Source organism: Oppia nitens, unplaced genomic scaffold (genome assembly GCF_028296485.1).
Source record: "Oppia nitens isolate AA-2021 unplaced genomic scaffold, nextdenovo-longstitch-racon4-pilon3 scaffold42_pilon_pilon_pilon, whole genome shotgun sequence".
Classification (NCBI taxonomy): Eukaryota; Metazoa; Arthropoda; class Arachnida; order Sarcoptiformes; family Oppiidae; genus Oppia; species Oppia nitens.
The window spans coordinates 368,191-390,000 of record NW_026533224.1 but is presented as its reverse complement, the minus strand read 5'-3'; the positions used below and the strand labels follow the sequence as shown (position 1 = coordinate 390,000).

General features: G+C 22.1%; 1 protein-coding gene across 1 annotated transcript; it reads right to left on the bottom strand.

The window, feature by feature from the left end:
• Positions 1-2,081: 2,081 nt before the first annotated feature.
• On the bottom strand, positions 2,082-21,147 carry LOC128959181 (lachesin-like). The gene is made up of 10 exons (XM_054305120.1): positions 21,074-21,147; positions 5,953-6,062; positions 5,233-5,404; positions 4,912-4,977; positions 4,573-4,743; positions 4,417-4,464; positions 4,242-4,322; positions 3,551-3,841; positions 2,434-2,603; positions 2,082-2,087 (listed from the first exon to the last, which is right to left on the bottom strand). The coding sequence occupies exons 1-10, from the start codon at positions 21,093-21,095 to the stop codon at positions 2,082-2,084; spliced, it is 1,137 nt and encodes a 378-aa protein (XP_054161095.1). The 5' UTR covers positions 21,096-21,147.
• Positions 21,148-21,810: the final 663 nt, after the last annotated feature.

The window sequence follows — 21,810 nt, the reverse complement described above, 5'->3', positions numbered from 1 at the left end:
TATGGTTATTGTTTTTTTTTTGGTAGACATATCGCTAATAATTCAAACCACATCCATGTTTTTGTACATCCAATGAGTAGTTCATAAAAGTGCGCTCACGAGAGCAGCAATAATATATATATATATATATAAAAAAAATTATATATATATATATATAATATATACCCTATAACTATATGAACAAATATATACAGTATATACAGAATAATCACAAACAATAAAACATTATTTGTTTTTTTTGTTAGCCGGAGATTGTGTTCGGACTTTAAAACATATATTATAACTATAAATAAAAAACAAACAAAAAAACTTTGGGTCTCTTAATACACACACACACACACTTATAGGTTATATACTGTACAATATATATATATAGATATATATTTATATATATATATAATAGTAGTTATATGTGAACAACAACAACAACAAAAAACTTGAAGGTTGGGAACAGCATATGGATAGTATGGTTTGAGGAGGAGAGGGATGTAAGGGAATAGAGAGAGAGAGAGAGAGAGAGAGAGAGAGAGAGAGAGAGAGAGAGAGAGAGAGAGAGCAAAATAATAAAAAACTATATACTCTATAGTAGTACTGTATATATATATATAATATATAATGTCTGTCATATTGTGAAATTAGCTCATCTTTTTATGTTTTAAAGTATATATTGATTATTATTATTATTGTCGGCAATCACCTCAAGCCATATCTCTTGGTATTTGAGATAAAGATAAAAATTGTACTCATTTTCTATATATATATATAGAAATGTCAGTCAGTAATGTCGATCGGCTTTTTTGTTTTGTTGCCAGAGTTGCCAACTATCAAGAAGTTACCCAAAAAAAACTTATTATTATAAACAAATTTGATTGTAATCTCTAAGATCTATGTATAGATTATTTGAATAAAAGTATGATTAGTATTGACAAAAAATTTATAATTATAATAATAAATTTGGAAAAAAAACATTTTATTATATTTATGTTGATAATTTTAAAAATGCTATTTAAAATTGATAATTATTAACTGGTTATTATAATTTATTATAACTTTTATTTACAGTAATAGTAATAATCTATATTTATATATATATTTTAGTTTTTCAATGACTATAACAATAAGTATCACTTATTGCTATATTAATTGATTTTCAAGTTAATACTCAAAAAATAAAAAATAAAACATTAGTTGTTAGAAAACACTAGGACTAACCCATTAAAACACTGGGAAAAAATAATATATATACTACCAGTGCTTCTATATATATACTGTACAATATTTATCTCCCATTCCTCCACTCAATTCTCTTTCCATTTTTATTATTAGTATATTATTTTAGTTATATATATATATATAAAATTATATATATATTTTAAAAAGCATTTCCACTCCAAAGGCGACTCCTATTTCAAATGCAATTCAATTGATCTTAAATTTTAATTTTGTTTACATTTTTTATTTTCTCTCTTCTTTTTTTCCAAATTTTTTTATCGCTAAATCTTATTTTTATTTTATTAAACAAAAATGTTTTACATTTATATAGTATGAGAAAAAAATCAATTTCATATAATCAAGTGATAGATCTCATCGATTGTTTCAATAGTTATTTTTATATTATAAATATAAAAAAATGACAAAAATCAATAATATTTGTATAATTTAAATGTACTAAATATATTAATATATTAAAATAGTTCATATAATTCAATGCTATTTAATTTCTAATATTTTTTTTATAATAAAATAAAAATTCAATATTATATTTATAAGTAAAATAAAACTAATTAATTTTATATTCTTAAAACTTTTTTATTTATTTATTTATTTACATATTTAAAAAAAACAGTTAGTTTATTGCTTTAATTTTATAATTTAAATTATTCATATAGTTTTTTTTAAATATATTAAATAATATATAATTATAATAATAATAATTACATGAGAAATTAAATTTTAAAAATTTTTATTCAATATTTAGTATATTTAACATAAATATAAAAATTTTATTGTTATATAAATTTTTATAAATTAACCATCAAATTGATTATCAGTTGTAATTTAATTATACAATAACAAAATTACTAACCCTGATTATAAGATAAAAAATATGATATAAAATAATTAAAAAAAATTATATATTAATTTAAAAACAATAAATTGGTATACTAAATAAATAATACAGTAAATAATTTTACAATAATAATAAAAGTGATAAAAAAACTAATATTACAACTTAATAATAAAAAAAATTTAAATATTTGCAAAAATTATCAATATTTCGATAATAATAATAATAGAAATATTTGGCATAAAATATAAGCTAAAAACAACAACACCTGAATTATTCATAGATTTTTTTATATTATGATTGTTTTTTGACACTTTATTTTTTAAATTATTTTTATTATTATGATTATTATTATTATTGAGCACTTGTAGTCTGGTTTGGTCACCATTTATTGGCTGCTGTGAACCGCCCGATGATGACGACGACAACCTGACAAACGATACGTTCCCGTTATTGTTGTCCATTACTGCCGGTGCCAACAAACTGGGCGGCCATACGCTGGACGCCAGTTCAGAGTTGTGCGGCATTTGAACCTCTGGTTAATTAAAAAAAAACATATATAATTATTAATTTAATTTATTCTATGTATTGACCTGGGATAATTTATCAAAAAAACAATATAAACTGGGACAATTTTAAAAAAATTAGGATATTCAAAGTAAAATATACTGTACAATAGATTTAGACAACTTTGAAAAGGTCTAATAAAAAGTATTATACACACACAAAAAACAAACAAACGTGTGGGCGTCACTTGAGGACAACCCCCTTAAACAAGTGTAAGTAAATCATTATTTAATGTATTATAATCTAATTATTACTACAGGATTACTAACATTAATGTAAAATAAAAAAAAATTAGTATAAATTTACACTAAATTTATTATAAGCTATTTATAACTATATATACTGTATATAACAACTATTATTACATATTTTTGAAATTTGTCTAACAAGATATATATAGTATTTTTCATAGTTTATAAACTAATCAAAAAAAAATGATAACAAAATATAATAAAAATTATTGAATCAAAAAATTTTATATAAAAAAAATTATTTTATGTCAACTATTTATACTATTTTTTACTACAAGTATATAAGTATAATTATTTTATACTATTTATATTTATAGACTCCTATAGTATTGGGTAATACCCTTACCCTACAGTCTAAACCTGATATATATATATATATAAACTGAAACTTATTTGTTATCAAAATATTTTTTAGACACTGTTTTATGAATTAATTTAAAAGTTTTTTTGCTGTTGATTAACTTACTATTTTTATATACATATTAAATATTTCTATAGATTTCATTAATATTAATATAACATACGATATACTTATAGATTAAAAATCAATTTATTTTAGAGTTAATTATTATTTTAAACTGAAAATAATTATTAAATATTATTTATTTTTTTAGATTTGTCGATAAAACTAGTGTATCGGCAGTTGAATTATAGATACCCTTACCGTACAGTCTGACCAGTCCTTCCTTTTCTCCTAAACTGTTTTTGGCCACACATTTATAACTACCGAAATCTTTATCATCCAAATCGGTAATCTTCAGCAACATCCGTGTCCTATAGGAATCGTATTCTTCTTGTGTCTGATATTTATCGGATGACGACAATAGTATGGTTCCGTCCGAACGGATCCAATAGGTGATCGGCTGAGGGGATGCCTCGCATATACAGTCAACGGTGACATCGCTACCCAATGATGAGCCGACCAATTGATTGGTTACTTTAATTTTTGGGCGAACTATATATATATTGATATATTGATATATAATATAATCAACAAAAAATAAATAATTAATTAATTTTGTGGTTTTTTATAAGGCGTGGTTCACATATTACGTTCGCACTTTTTAAGAAATCTAGACCCCCTCCCTCCCCAATGTTCGCAATTGTTCGCGCATGTAGTCATTTAAGATAAAATTACGTTCGCTTATCCCTAACCACTACTACCCCCCCCCCCCCCCACCACAAGAAATAAAATATTATCTAAATGCGAACGTTCTTAATATCTCTACCCCTCCCCTCCCCCTCGTTCGCAAAAGTTCGCTTTGGCTAACCCCCTCCCCTCAAGTGCGAACGTAATATGTGAACAACGCCTAAATAACATGATATATCAAACAAAACAAACAAATTTTGATTACAATTAACTCTAACGATAATCCTTTGGCTAACACTGGGCGGCACTGAATTGGATGCTATACACAGATAGGCTCCCATATCATCTGAAAAATTAATATATAAAATATATAAAAAATAAATTAATAATTAAAAAAAACTTTTAAAAATTATTTAAATATATATAAGAAAAATACAAACCTCTAGTAACTTGACTGATGTTTAGATACTCGCCCTCGACTTTAGTTGCTATTAAATATACAGTATATATATTTATAGTATTTATTTAAATAGTATTTTTTATAATTAGTTATTTAAAAAAATAAAATAAAATGTAAACTAATATCAATGACAAACCTGAATATTTTTTGCCGCCATAGAGACCCAAATTAATATCTTTGTTGTCCTCCCGGCGCCACGTAATAGTCGGTTGTGGGTAACCATTAGCCCGACAGCGCAACGATAGCCGCTGTCTTTCATCGACTGCTGTATCCGAACTCGTGTCCGAATCGACTATCGATGGCGGAACTGAATGGGACGGGTAGTCAGTTAGTTAGTTAGACAATCAAACAAAATATAATCTTATATTAGCAGTCAATCAATTAGCAGGTAATCGGATGGTTTTGGACCACAACATTGTCGACTACATACTGTTTTTTTTTTGGACAATTAGCTAACCAGTTAATACACACTTACTTAATACATCCACGTAACCAATCGATGTTATCATTGGCTCCGTATTTATTTGGCACATATACCACCCTATCATATAAATAAAATAATAATTCATGTAATTATTATATAACATAGTGTGTCGGTGTGTGTGTGTGTGTGTCTGATAGTTAGACAGTTAGATAATTGCATGTTACTGTACCGGTATATATAATAATAATAATAAGTACTGTAAATATTATATATATAACTAACTAACAAACAATATATTTATGAGATATATATAGTAGTAATAATAATAGTGTTTTTTATCTGATTTTTATCTGATATATAAATAATAGACACCTTTATCGTGTGGTTTGACTGTTTTGATGTGTAGATACCACTGACGATAGTTATTATGCGATACACGGATGCGTTGGTCTTCCGTAACGGTATGGGTATGTACTGTCAATAGTGTCATATCTGATGTGGATTTATCTTTAATATCTATATTTTCCATTTTGAGCCAGGCCACCTAATTTTAATTTTTAACAAACAATTATAATTATAATAATTTTCAATATATTTCAATAACACCCAATTAATTTTTATGATAATTATGGATATATGATATTATTTGTTGATTTAGGATATTTACAAATTATATTCATTAATTAAAAAGTTTTAATATATTTTTCTTATAATAATATTATTAAATTTTTTACCAATTTTTTAAAAATTAGTTAATAGTTAGAGAAAATTTAATTAAAATACTTAAACAATTTAATAGACTATCAAAAAATAAATAAATATCTATTTAATGTTTTTATTTTCATCTATACTTAACAATTATTTTTTAGAAAGTGTTTTTTTTTATTCAATATTGTAAAACTATCTCAAAATTTATATATATAACAATTTTATTTAGTCTACTACTAGTAAACTAGATTCAACAAAAAAAAAAACCATTATCTAGTAGTTGGTCACTCTCTAATCCTAAATACACAATACATTTAATATATATTATAAAGTAATAAATAATACAATATATAATAAATATATATATATATATAAAGTATTTACCGTATAATTGCCGAGATTATTGATAGTGCACTCAAGCATTGTGTTACGTCCCGCTGCTATCGACACGTTGGCCATTGAATCGATAAAATTTGGCATCAATTTGCACTCAACTATTATAACAATATTATTATAAAAATATATAAATAATTACTTAATAAATAAATTTATATTTAATATATGAATATATTTTTTTTAATTCTAATAAATTAAATTAAGTAAATAAATGATATTTTTGAATAATTAATAACTTATAATTGACAAAATAATAATTTAATATTTCTAATTAGTTTATTATTATTATTATTATTATTATTGAATAATAATTAATGTATAATTAAGACATAATTATATTATTTATAAATAATTATTTCAATTTAATTAATATTTACAATAATTGATTGAATTTATAGTAATTTATTTACATTTGTTTTTTATATGTAAATAAATTTTATTAAAAAAATTAATAACTTTAGCGTTATATAATAAAATATATCATTAAAGTATGTATTATTTTAAATATTTTTATTGATAAATAAATAATAATATTTGTTAAAAATATTTAAATTAAATATATATATATATATATATAACATTGTTAATTTTTAATTAATTTAAAACTAATGAATTATAAATAATCTCATTTATTTTACAAATTATTCATTAGTATTTATATAAATAAATAAATAATTTTTTTAAATATTTATATAACAACAGTAGTATGTAGTTTCAATTTAGCTAATTAAATGAAATACAAAATCATATATAATAAATAAATAATAAATAGTTTTTATAGTAATTTCATAAATATTAAAATATATTTAATGATTATAAATATTAATCAACAAAAAAATTGAATAGACAAATAATTTAAAAAAAAAATATTTTTAATTATAAATCAAAAGCTATCAATCGATTTAATCAAATAAATTGTTAAAAAAATACTAAATAATAATAATAATAAAGTAAAACAGTTTATATGAATATTGTATTATTTTTTTAGTTTTTTTTAGACGACACACAAAAATCCGGCTCTCAATTTAAACAGTTGTCTAAATGCTATGTTATATATACTGTATATATATATATATATATATATTAAATCATCTCAACTTTACGGGACACTTAACTTATTTTTTTTTCAGTACATACCGTCCCAATGGACCACACTTTACAATAAGTCATTAGAGATGATAGAGTAATATATATATATATATAGAGAGAGAGAGAGAGAGAGAGAGAGAGAGAGAGAGAGAGAGAGAGAGAGAGAGAGATCACTTCAAAACTTCACTATCACTTTAATACAATTTGTTTAAGTATTCATTGACTGACATTAAAATTGCTTATATTATAGCTAAAAAAATCATGTTTTTTTGTTCAAACAATTTAGTAGTGTTTAAAACTTTTTTTTAAACAAAAAAAATGGAAGATATTAAATACTATGCATTTGAATAATACTAGATATTATAATAAAAAATAGTTATTTCACTAATATATATATATCATATATACTGTAGTATATTGTAATAGACACTAAAAATAATATTAAATAAATTAATTATTTTTCTTTGACAATAATACAACACAATAACAAATATATATATAAAAGTAATAAAAGCATTGGTTTTATGTGATAAACTTTTGGCTCTCAATTCAATATTTATTCAAATAATGTTATTTTTGTACAAATAGTGAACTCCGAAAAAAAATTAATGAGAAAATAGTCGACTTTCTATTACTCTCTCTCTCTCTCTCTCTCTCTCTCTCTCTCTCTCTCTCTCTCTCTCTCTCTCTCTCTCTCTCTCACTCACTCACTCACTCATTCATCCGCACTCACTCACCCACTCTCAGCCACTCATTTCTCTAGCTATTGTAAGCTTAAAATGTAAGTGCATTTAGAGATAAGCAAAATTTGAGTGAATGTTAAAATAAATTCAATTTCTCCTCTCATTCACTAATTATTTCTCTTTTATTGCTTTACTATGACTTTGGGATGCGATTTGTGCGATAACTTAGTTAAGACATCCTCTAATATAAATGATAGACCAATGTATATGCTATATACTGTATATATATAATATATATATATTATTTGTATATATATGTGTAACTATAGACAGATTACATATAAAAATTTTTCTGTTTATTTGTAAACTTTATACACAAATATTATAGTTAGTAATACTTCTAAACTAAACTAATATACTTTATATACAGTATAAACATATAGATAGTGTTAGAAACTTGTATTAAAAACATTAATTTTAAATACATTTAACATTTACTTTAAATTTACTAATAATTTAGTGTAACTACAGATTTTATGTTTATTATAAATTATAAATTAAATATATATATAATATATATTTAATGAAAAACAAATACAAATATTTTTAAACTATCATTATTGTTTGTTGTTTGTTGTTGTTTTAATGTAATGTAATTTTTAATTAATAGATATATTACCAGTTCAACGATTTTTCTATTTCTACATTATATACACACATTAAATACTGTACTATAATGTTGTTAAACACTATAAAAATTGATTAAAAAAATACTGTAAACTACTGTATATATTGTATGCAAATAGCTTTAAAAATTTTAAAAGCAATATAATAATATGTTATAAATTGATATATATAAAACAAATATTTATAAATATATTTATAATTAATTTATATGACATATGTAATATTAAATAAAATAGATTTACATAAATACATTATTACATATATATATAATATAAATACAATATAATACTATCTATTGATAACATTAATAATATTTGTTTAAAATAAAAAATATTTTATCTATTATTCAATTATTTATTGCTTGTTTTGCTTTTTATTTAAATAAAATTGAATGGCACTAAAAAAATATAAAAAGATAAAAACTTTTTCGTATTTTTTTATTTAATGTTTTTTTCCCTAAATTTAAATATAAGAATACAATAACATAACAAAAATTTAGTTTTAAAACTCCTTAAAAAATTTACTGATTTTTTTTTGGTGGCATTTATACTGTAGTTTGTGATACATTCTATAGTATATCCTATCAGTCAATGAAAGTGTAAATGAAGTTTCTCTCTCTCTCTCTCTCTCTCTCTCTCTCTCTCTCTCTCTCTCTCTCTCTCTCTCTCTCTCTCTCTCTCTCTCTCTCTCTCTCTCTCTCTCTCTCTCTCTCTCTCTCTCTCTCTCTCTCTCTCTCTCTCTCTCTCTCTCTCTCTCTCTCTCTCTCTCTCTCTCTCTCTCTCTCTCTCTCTCTCTCTCTCTCTCTCTCTCTCTCTCTCTCTCTCTCTCTCTCTCTATTTATCTCTCATTATACTATAGTATACTATATTTTATTCACAATTTCTTTTATTGCATTTGACTTTATATATATATATATATATATATATATATATATATATATATATATATATATATATTAAAATCTAAATTTAAAATCTCTTTTCTCTCTCTCTCTCTCTCTCTCTCTCTCTCTCTCTCTAAATAACACGTTAACAAAATACATGATGACATTAGTTTTAAACAAAACGTTATAAACTCCTATATTTTATTTTTCTAATTTAAACACACATTTTAGTGTCGATATATTAGTTTTTTTTGCAAAACATAATATGTAATCAAAATTTTTTTTTATCATTATCAACATCATTAATTTTCTATTGTAATTTTCTAATTACTATTATAATACAAATTTTAGACTTTTTTTATTATTATTGTGAAACTAAAAATTATTTCTATATTAATAATAATACTAAAAAACTTGAGATACAGTATATTGAATATAAAATAATTGTTAGGTTAAATAAAGTATCTATTATATGATATAATAAAATTTGGATATTTTTTATATATATATATAATTATATTGTATTTATATTTTAATAAATAACACTTTATGTCGAAATTAAAACAACAAAAAAAACTAAAATCAAGACTATAATAATTTTTAATTATATGCTTATTATTATTATTATATTATAATAAAAGTACTTTAAATATTAGCTTAACTTTTTGAACACAGCAATTGAATTATAGATCTTATGAAAAATGACTGAAATTTTTAATTATAGAGTTTAGCGCAACAAAAAAAATCAAATAAAATAAAAAAGGTTTCAAATAAAAAAAATATTAGATAATTATTAATCAATAATAATCATTAATTTAAGAAACTAAATGCCAGTAGTTTATTGTATATAACATTATATAATGTAATTATAAATAAAAATTATAAGTATCAGTATATACTATAGTTAATTACCGGTATATAAAAACTTAATAACAATAATAACAATATTGAATGATTTATTAACTTAATAATAATAATAATAAAATTAATAATTATAATTTGAAATACTTTTTGATAGACATTATAAACTGAAAATATAAAATCATATTGAAATCTGAATAATTAATTGCTAACTAATTTAAATAATTTTTTTTATGATACACTTTTTTCCGATGCATAATTAATATTATTAATGTAATTATTTTTTTAAAAAAATATATATTATTATTATTATAACTCTACTGTAGTTTTAATGATATGATAGAGAAAATAAATAAATTTTATTTATGCATTGGATTTGTGTGTGTGTATGTGTGTGTGTGTGTGTGTGTGTGTGTGTGTGTGTGTGTGTGTGTGTGTGTGTGTGTGTGAGGCTGAATGATGTGCAAATGTAAGCGCAAACAATAATGAATTAATGATAACAACAAAAGCATATATATATACACACTATGTGTGCAAATATCATATGGGATGCTATACTTAATATCGGGAGGGGATTGTTGTCTATATATATATATATATATATATATATTGTATGTATATATTATAATACTATTTATCTCTATAGATATATATTGTATAACATAACAAATAATAAGCAGGGGATCAACACAATGAATCTATAGTTTACTTCTCTATAACTGTATTGAATACACATATATCTATAGTAATAATATACTGTATAGTAGTACAGTATAAACACCATATCGTACATCATTTAATGGAAAAATATCTGGTATTTTAGGTACACACACACACACACACACACACACACTAACACACATACACACACACACACACACACTAACACACACACACACACTAACACACATACACACACACACACACACACACACACACACTAACACACACACACACACACACACACTGATTAACAGACAATATTATGCTTATTCATAGACTTTATTAAACACTAAATCTGCTATTTTTGGCACTTTTCTATCATTGCATTATTGTATAATACTGTATACTATAGAGTACTAAACAGTATTGTAATGATGGCCCGATTCCTATCAATTGAGACATACATATACTACGCTATTATATATATATACTAAATAAACATAATATATATACTATAATAATAATAATAATAATAATAATAATAATTTTATTGTAAGTAAATTTAGTAGTAGTAATAACCTAAACTGTATAAACTTTTATTAAAATACAAAAAATATATATATCTGTATATACAGTATCAAACATTTACAATATTATATAACATTATATATAACATTATGACTATTAATAAATATAACTTATAACATACGGTCAAAATAATATTGATATATACAGTATAATTAATATTTACAAATAACAAAAAATTATTGTTTTATTTATTTATTTAACTTAATAATCGATTAAACTTTCTATATATATATATATATATACAATAACAGAATAAATAAATATTAAATCAAAATTTAATCTATTATTTTGTAATGTCATTGTATAAGTTGTCATAATATTTGTCATAATAAAAAAAACAACGACAACAAAATCTATGTCAAATCTATGTCAGTATAAATTTTTTTTGTGTAGTATAAATAGCAATACAATATAAATTATGCATGCTAAGTTAGCATTAAATAACATTAATGTATAGTACAATATATTAATTTTAATTAATTCATTATATATATATATATATATTTAATAGTAGTATCCTATAATAATTGTATAAAACTAAATTTAATATTGATATTTATTATAGAATTTTATTTTATAATATTATAATAAATGTTTATATATTTTATTTTATATAATTAATAGTTTATAATTTTCCAAAATTTATGCTATAGATAGACTGTGTGAGTGTGTGTATGTATTAATTAATTAAAAATACAAGCATTATATTTCTATAAAAAAATCAATTGTTCATATGTAACATACACATACATACACACACATACATACACACACACACACACACACACACACACACACACACACACACACACATACACACACACACACACACTATATATATATATGTTTAATTTATTAGTTTAAAATTCATTTATCAAGTACAGCAAAAATACCAACAACAACAACAACAACGAAAAAAAGTAATTAAACTACAAATTCAATTAACATTTATTACACAAACTCATAGACACACATATATTAGACACATATATTAGACACACATATATATAGACATTCACTCAGACATAGAGTGTTTTAATAGGAAATCTTTCGCCAAATAAAATGCTAGAAATTTTTCTTATATATAATATAATGCATTATATTATATACTGTATTTTTAAAAACTTTATTTTTAATTTAATCAATAAATAAATTCATTGGGAAGTTTCCTGTATAGTCAGTCATCCCAATATATTGCTCACTCGCACCCAAACTTAACTCAATATACAAACTGATATCTATTTGCTTACTCACTCACTCATACATACATACATGCAATCTCTCTCTCTCTCTCTCTCTCTCTCTCTCTCTCTCTCTCTCTCTCTCTATTTCATTTTGAGATTTATTTTGCAAGCAATTTCAAACAACAGAGAGAGAGAGAGAGAGAGAGAGAATCTATAGAGAATTGGGAACTATAAAAATCCAGAATTTTTTTAATATATATATATATAGACTTTATATATATTAATATAACGTTTCAAACAAATATTCTACGATAGATAAGCAGTGCTTCTGGTTATACAATATATATATATATATAATACACTGTAAATACTGAATAGACAAAACACAACACACACACACAAATATATATATATATATATAAATTTATATATAAGATATAATATCTCAACTGTACTGTATATATGCTTATCTATATATATATATATTATTTTAAATTCACTCAATTCACCAGAAAGAAAAAAATTATGATAAAATAATAATAATAATAATATAATACAATAATTTAATTTCAAAAAATTTTGGTCGGAATTTAAGTGTTCAATAATAAAGCAAACTATTTGTAGATAAAATAATTTTTAAAAAATAATATATATATATATCGTATATATATAACTCATAGCTTATTCACACATCTGTTTTCTGTATTATTATTATTATTATTAATAATAATACAATAAAAAATATTTATTTATTTTTTTTGTGTAGACAATACAACACACACACAAACAATAAGATAAAAACTAAATGTAATAACAAATATATATATATATATAAGTTTGTCATTATTTTTAGATTTAATTGTTTTTATTTACTCATTATAGTAATGGAATTAATTTTGAGCGAAAAAAATATTAATATAATAACTGTTTTTTTTGATAATATTATATATAAATTAATTTTTAAAAAAATGACATTTTAAATACATAAATAAACTCATAATAAAACTATTTTAATTTATTTATATTTTTAGAAATATTGTTAATTAAAATTTATTTAAATACTATAAAAATATAGTTATAAATAAAATTATTTAATAAAATAAATATATTATAGAAACTATATGAATAAATAATCTATGTAAATTTATATACTTTAATATATAGTTTATTGATATATATGTGATAAAATACAAAACTATAGCTAAAAAAATATATTAATAGTAACCAAAAAAAAAATAAATTTAATGAACAAAAAACATGTCGACTGTAAAGGAATGATAGAAATTATAAGGAATTCCTGTTAATGTTAAGTATATTTAATTGCTATTTAATTATCTAAAAAAAAATTATAGGTTATATACATACACATAGTAACACACACACACACACACACACACACACACTTGAGTTAAATGATTTGAAAATATAAACATATTAAATGGTGACGTAAATGTGGTAAATGATAAAATGACTCAAATAGTTTTAGTTTTATTTTTATTTAATAATTTATTTTAGTTTTTTTTTTATTTTAAAACTATAAATTCAGAATTATATACTATTTTTTAAAAAACTTTATAAAATATATACTGATTGAACAAAAAAAACTCAATTAAATAAAAATGTTTAGATATAATATAAATTTATCAATACTTTAATATTTATTTTTTAAAAAAATAAGTATATTATTTATGTGAAACAAATTTGTATTATATTAGGTTAAATTTATGTAAATATTTTAATTGTTGTAATTAGTAGTAGCAAATAATTTAAATTGATTATAAAACTAATATTGATTAATAATTTAAGTAGTAGTAATAGTATGCTATTTATAATAATGTAAATTAAACATAAAAAAATTAATTATAATAATTTAGTGTTAAAAATGTGTGATAATATATTATTTGATGTTAACAATTGTGTTAAACAATTTTTGTTATGCAAACTAATTACAGTATATTTAATAATAAAAAAAATATTTTGTATATTAATAGGTAACCACACACACACACACACAAATTTATGTCAAAACTAATTAACTGTAATAATAAATATGTACATAAAATTCATACAAAAAGTAATTTTCAATATATATATATATATAATGTAGTATTAGATATATTTATTGTAAAATTTAATTTTGAATAAATTTAAATATATATTTTTCTATATAAAACAAAAATATCTTTTATTTAAAATAAAAGTAAAGATAATGTAAATAATATATTGATTTTTTTTGTTTAAATAGAGAGAGAGAGAGAGAGAGAGAGAGAGAGAGAGAGAGAGAGATAAGCAATATTATTATAAACAAATATATTGTAAAAAAATCAATGCAATTATATTGCTTATAATTTATAATATATTAACCAGTGATGCTATTGTATGATAATAAAATGTTTTATAATATATATTTTTACTTAACAATTTTCATTATCATCATCATTATTATGCATTATAAAAAAAATGATTAATGAATTTGAGATATTTATTATTATTATTATTATATATTATTAACACAAGTAGACACAATCAGTCTATTAGTATTAATCATATTTATTTAGATAATAATTTATTATTTTTTTTTTAAAAAAATAACAATAGTTACAGTATTACTAAAAATATAATTATATTTATTTTATAATATAAACACTATAACAGATTTTTTTTAAAATATAAAAATATTTAAAGTTTAATTGGTAAACAAAAAAATTATGATATATTTATCCAAAAAAAAAAATAAATATTTAGTTTTAAAATAATTTACATAAAATTTATTATATGATTTAATTTATAATATATATTAGATATATATATGATAAAATAATAAAACATAAATTTTTTCATTTCATATATCTTTGTAAAATATTTTATTAAATTATGTAATAAAATAAAAAAATAGATCAGAAAAATAGATTGCTTACAAAAAATAAAAATAATAAATAAATAACTAAATATAAAGTTATATATATATATATATATATAGATAAATCTAAGTTAAACAAACTATCAGATAATAGTGTTTTTTTTTTAAAAAAGTTTTTTTTGTTTAGTTTGTTTTTATCAAATCTTATATATTCATGGAAAGGGATTTAATGGGGGAATAGGACTGAGAGAGAGAGAGAGAGAGAGAGAGAGAGCCATAAGTTTTATATATAATAAATAAATATATAAAAAACAAATAATCTTATTTAATGTGTGATACAAAAAACACATACACATAGATAACACACACACACACACACACATAGACATCGTTTTATTAAATGATTTTATCAGTGAAAATAAGTCCCGAAAAAAAGTGGATCAAAAAAAAAATAAAGAGAAAAAAATAGAGAAAAAAAATTATATTAATAGAGAAAAGTATTGATAAAAAAAGTAGTTTTTATTATTATTATTATTATTATTATTATTATTATTATTATTATTATTATTATTATTATTATTATTATTATTATTATTATTATTATTATTATTATTATCAAACATTTCTCTTTTTGGTGAATGACTTTATGGTATGAGCTCTCTCTCTCTCTCTCTCTCTCTCTCTCTCTCTCTCTCTCTCACTCACTCACTCACTCACTCAGACTCTCTCTCTCTCTCTCTCTCTCTCACACACACACACACACACACACACACACACACACACACACACACACACACACACACACACACACACATACATAACACAACTTTATTGATAGCTTTATATCTAATATATATATATATATATCTGGAAACCACACAGTTTTTTCTGGTCATCTTTTTTACTATAATCGCCACAAAATACTCATTGAAAAGGAGACGCCAAATAAAAAAAAATCTTTTTCTTATTTTTTATCACTCATATGGTGTGTGTGTGTGTGAGTATGTCTTCACCTAAAGAGTCTTCAAATCTATGTTTATCTCCTGCTGTGCTTTGCTATGGATTAATTTGTTGGTCCACTACTACTAGTACTACTACTACTACTACTACTAATACTACTAATACTACTACTACTACTACTACTACTACTACTACTACTACTACTACTACTACTACTACTACTACTGTTTGCCACTAAGTTTTTTATACTTCAAATGTTTGATACATATTTCCCTTTGGATTTGCACTGAGAAAATGTTTTTCCTGTTCTCCCTCTCTCTCTCCAAACTCATACATACAGTACATACTGTTCCCATACACACACACGCATACACATACCCATCCTCTATCTCCCCTTTCCTCTCTCTCTCTATAATACATAACATTACTCTCCTTATTCCTCAATAAATAGTTCTTAAAATATATATATATAACTTATATTTATATAACTATATGCCGAAAGAGAGAGAGAGAGAGAGAGAGAGAGAGCAAAATAAAAATTTTTGAGATAGAAGTGGGAAAAAGGGAGTACACATAGCATACATAGTATGTATAATACAAACAACAATATATACTAAATAAAAGTTCACAATATCATAGTAGTGTACATACAGTATATATATATATATATATATATATATATATATACTGTATACACAATACTACTGTCCATTTAGTTCAATATTTATGGCTTACAGTTAACCCAAAACAGTGATTCAAAATAAAGAGAGAGAGAGAGAGAGAGAGAGAGAGAGAGAGAGAGAGAGAGAAAGTATTTGAAAAAAATGAATCGCGAGTGCGGTTCACGTCTCATATCTAATGACGAGTTATCGACAAACAGATATACAGAATATTCTGTATATATATATATATATATATATAACACCAACAATAATATATATTATATTTATTATAAACTACTACTACTAAAAAAAATGAAAAGTTTATTTCAACATTTAATACCCAATAATACCCACCAGAAAAAAACAAAATAACAAAACAAAACTAATAAATTACAAATAACTATAAATATCATTAATAATGAATTTTAAAACAAAATAAATAAATTGGAAATGTATTCTAATTTTAGCATATATTTACATTTATCAAACAATATATAATTAATTAATTATTAATAATTATACACAATAATTATTATGCATAAGTTTAGTATAAATTATGTATATATATATTAAATAATTTTTTTAAATAAAAAATAATACATTAGCAAGCAACAATTGTTAGCTTCAATGTGTATTAACAATGAATACAAGCAAACAAACAAACAATAAATTAAATTCAGTAAATCCAATACATATAGTATAACACTGTATAAGTTGTTTATTTGTTTCATAGTTATTATTATTATTATATAAATTACATCTATATTAACAGTATAATACTAGAGAGAGAAAGAGAGAGAGAGAGAGAGAGAGAGAGAGAGAGAGAGAGAAAGAGAGAGACAAATAAATAAATAAAAAAATAATAAGTAATTTGTTGTTTTTGATGCCATAATATATTATTAGTTTTTTTCATCATTTGTTTGTTTGTTTTCTGCAACTTCACTATTACTACTACTACTACTACTACTACTATTGGTTAACTAAAAATTTCATTAGCTATTAGTATGTATTAACTGTGATATACAATAATAATACTAATAATAACTAACTGAGAAAAAAATTTATATAATATAATAATATATATATTAACAGATTATGTGCACACATAAACATATTGCAGGTCACGAAACACTTGAGACTACTGGTACTGCAGTACTGGTATGTGTAGACACTATAGACCTTTACTACTCCCACACTCCCTATTCATCCTATTTTCTCAAAGCAAAACACTAACTACTTGTCCTCACACCCAACAGTCCTCTCTCTCTCTCTCTCTCTCTCTTACCCATCAATACCTCTCAAGTATTGTCTCATTGAATGCCAACCGACACAACTTCAGAGAGAATTTATTATTATATTTTTTTTCGTTGTTTGTTTCGATGGCTTACAATATATACTGTATATATATATCATTAAAGTCACGTTTTGCACATTTATATGAGCGATAGTCATATTTAATAAAACTATCAAAATATATATATATAATATAATACAGTATATATAAAGTGTATATAAATGTTTAGTGTAGAGAAGCATCACATCATATACAGTACACACACACACACACACAGCAAACTGATGGGTACAGTATATATATACTATACTTTATTGTATATAAAGTTATAGACATTAGTCAATAGCATATATACAGTATATATATATATATAAGTTATATATACTGTATATACATATATTTACTTCATCTTCAATATTATTATGGAGACTAACAATTGAATCCAATATATCTCTCTCTCTCTCTTTCTTACAAACATATTGTACGATTGTATGCTATAAATTGACCAAAAAAAATAAATAAATAAAACTTTTAACATTAATTCCCGTTGACTGTCATATTATTCAGTCATTCAATTTGTTGTCGGAATTAAGTTTCACTTATTTTTTTGTTGTAATGTTTTTGCTTTTATTTATATATATATATATATATATATATATATATTATATCGTATATACAGTATAGTTGTTTTGATCGATGCATTTATATATATATATATATATATAATTTATATATAGTGTGACCACTTGTATACAAATTATATATATCTATATATGACTCATATGAGACCCACACTTATCGTATTATAAGATTTACTGAAAATACGACAATAATAATAATAATAATACCAACAAAACAAACAAATAATAACAACAACAACATCAGCAACAATATAGTGACAACTTTTTTTTGTTAACTATAATATTATTATTACTTTATATTGTTTTTATATTATTATTACTATTTTTGACATATTTTTCAAAAATAAATTATATATACTGTATAATATACAGTAAGTATTAGAGAGAAAAAATTATGATTTTTCTTATTTTAATGTAAAATAAATTTTTTAGGATTTAAAACTAATAATAATAATAATTTCTAGTATTATTTGTTATTATTCCCCTTTAACCCTATAAGCATATATATATGGTATAAATATTATATATATATAATTTATGGCACAAAAAAATAAACTAAACCTTTACTGTGACTACAGATTATGAAAAAATAAAATAATATAAAATAAAAATCTTATGGTAAGAATTGCAATCTAAATATTATTATTATTATTATTATTATTATTATTATTATTATTATTATTATTATTATTATTATTATTATTATTATTATTATTATTATTATTATGTGAATATTATTTGGAAATGAAATAAATTTTTCAAATAAAATTTTTCATTACTATTATTATTATAACAACACTTGTAGTACAGTATATATTAATTTATTATATTAATATTATATATATATAAATAATATATACTGTATATTATATAAAAACAAATTATTATTATTATATTCTCTATATAAAATTATTTTTGTATATATATATATATTTAGTTGACAACATTTAGCAATGACATTGTATTGCTATTGTGTTAATTAATTACATTGTTTTTTTTTGTTGTAAAAATTTATTAATTACATGGGTATTTCAAAGTAATAAATTTTTTATATACTATAATATTTAATATATTAATATATATCGTTGTCATCATTATATACTGTGTATCAGTTTATCATATATATAGTAATACTAATAATAATAATCTTATACTAACTCTACGGTAATTCGAGTTTTATTAAAATTTTTTTTGAAACATATTTAATATATTATAAATATAAGACTTATATTATATTATATATCTATATTGTATATACAGTACAGTAGTTTATAGTTATATAGTGAGTGTGAATGAGTGAGAGAGAGAAAGAGATGAAAGCGATTTTTGCCGAGACTTTATATGTGTGTTTGAATGAGAATATTATATAAATATTTATTTTTCTGACTTCAAGTTTGGCGTGAGATTTGAGAAGTGTTTCTCTCTCTCTCTCCCTCTCTCTCTCTCTCTCTCTCTCTCTCTCTCTCTCTCTCTCTCTCTCTCTCTCTTATATATATATATATAGTGTTTGCTGAGACAACCACTTAATTCATGCCATACTTAATGTTTACTTCAATATAAACTAACATTTATTATAGCATAGTTTATATATATATAAACTAACATCAATATAATATAACTCTCTTTCTCTCTCTCTCTCTCTCTCTCTCTCTCTCACTCACTCAGTCTCACTCACTCACTCACTCACCCACCCATTCATTCACTTACTTAGAAATATAAATAAAATCAGTGCGAAAAACTCATTTAAATTGTTTTTCTTATTAATAATAATAATAATAATAATAATAATAATATAAAATAATGTCTAAATAGTAAAATAGCAATAAAAATAACACTACTGTATTATAAATAACACTAAATATTTAATATAAATAATTTCATTTAATTAATAGATAATTTAGTTATAATTATAATCTAAACATTTATATATATATATAGTGTTTATTAGGTAAGTATCAATATATCCATACATTTACTATACAATATTACAAATATAACAAAAAACATTTACTATAATTGTTACAAATACTGTATTATTATTATGAATGACTTACTTATATATAATATGTCCGACATCTCAATCAATCAATCAAACAAAACAATCAGTAAAACTTTAACACACTTACAAACACTTACTCACTCACTCACTCACTCACCCACTCATTCATTTATTCACTTACTTTTAGAGTCTATTGATTGCATTCAATAATACATTTTAGTGTAATTTATTTCTATTACCAAACATTACTTACTCTCTTACTCTCTCTCTCTCTCTCTCTCTCTCTCTCTCTCTCTCTCTCTCTCTCACTCACTCACTCACTCACTCACTCACTCACTCACTCTCTACCTTATGTCTGTGTCTATTGGAAATCTCACACTCATTGAGTCCAATTCATATCATTTCATTTGATTTCATATATATATATCACACATAAGTTTTTCAGCTAAACTTATATTATGAGTACTACTACTACTACTACTACTACTACTACTATCATATATTAAGTAGTGCTAAGAAATTGCCAGTTATTTTTGGAGTTGACTTTTACTTTATATGTCAATAATATTTTCAGTAATAATTTTCGCAACAAAAATATATATATATATATATAGTGTGTGTATGTGTTGTTGTTTTCACACTTAGGGTACGTTATATATACCGATACCCAGTTATGTATTAGTGAACCATTGGTTCGCATCATTGGTTTATAGTTGTGTCACAAATCATTTTCATATACCCTCTCACCTCACAATCAATACTGATATATATACTTATATATACCGGTACTGT

Bases quoted from the DNA above. Each gene is read 5' to 3' on its own strand.
- LOC128959181 (XM_054305120.1), bottom strand. From the start codon at position 21,095: ATGTCGGACATATTATATATAA. The intron at 6,063-21,073 runs GTAAGTCATTCA...TTGTTATAATAG, and splicing joins GTCGGACATATTATATATAA to TTGAGTGCAAATTGATGCCA. The intron at 3,842-4,241 runs GTAATCAAAATT...ATATATATATAG, and splicing joins GATTATCGTTAGAGTTAATT to TTCGCCCAAAAATTAAAGTA.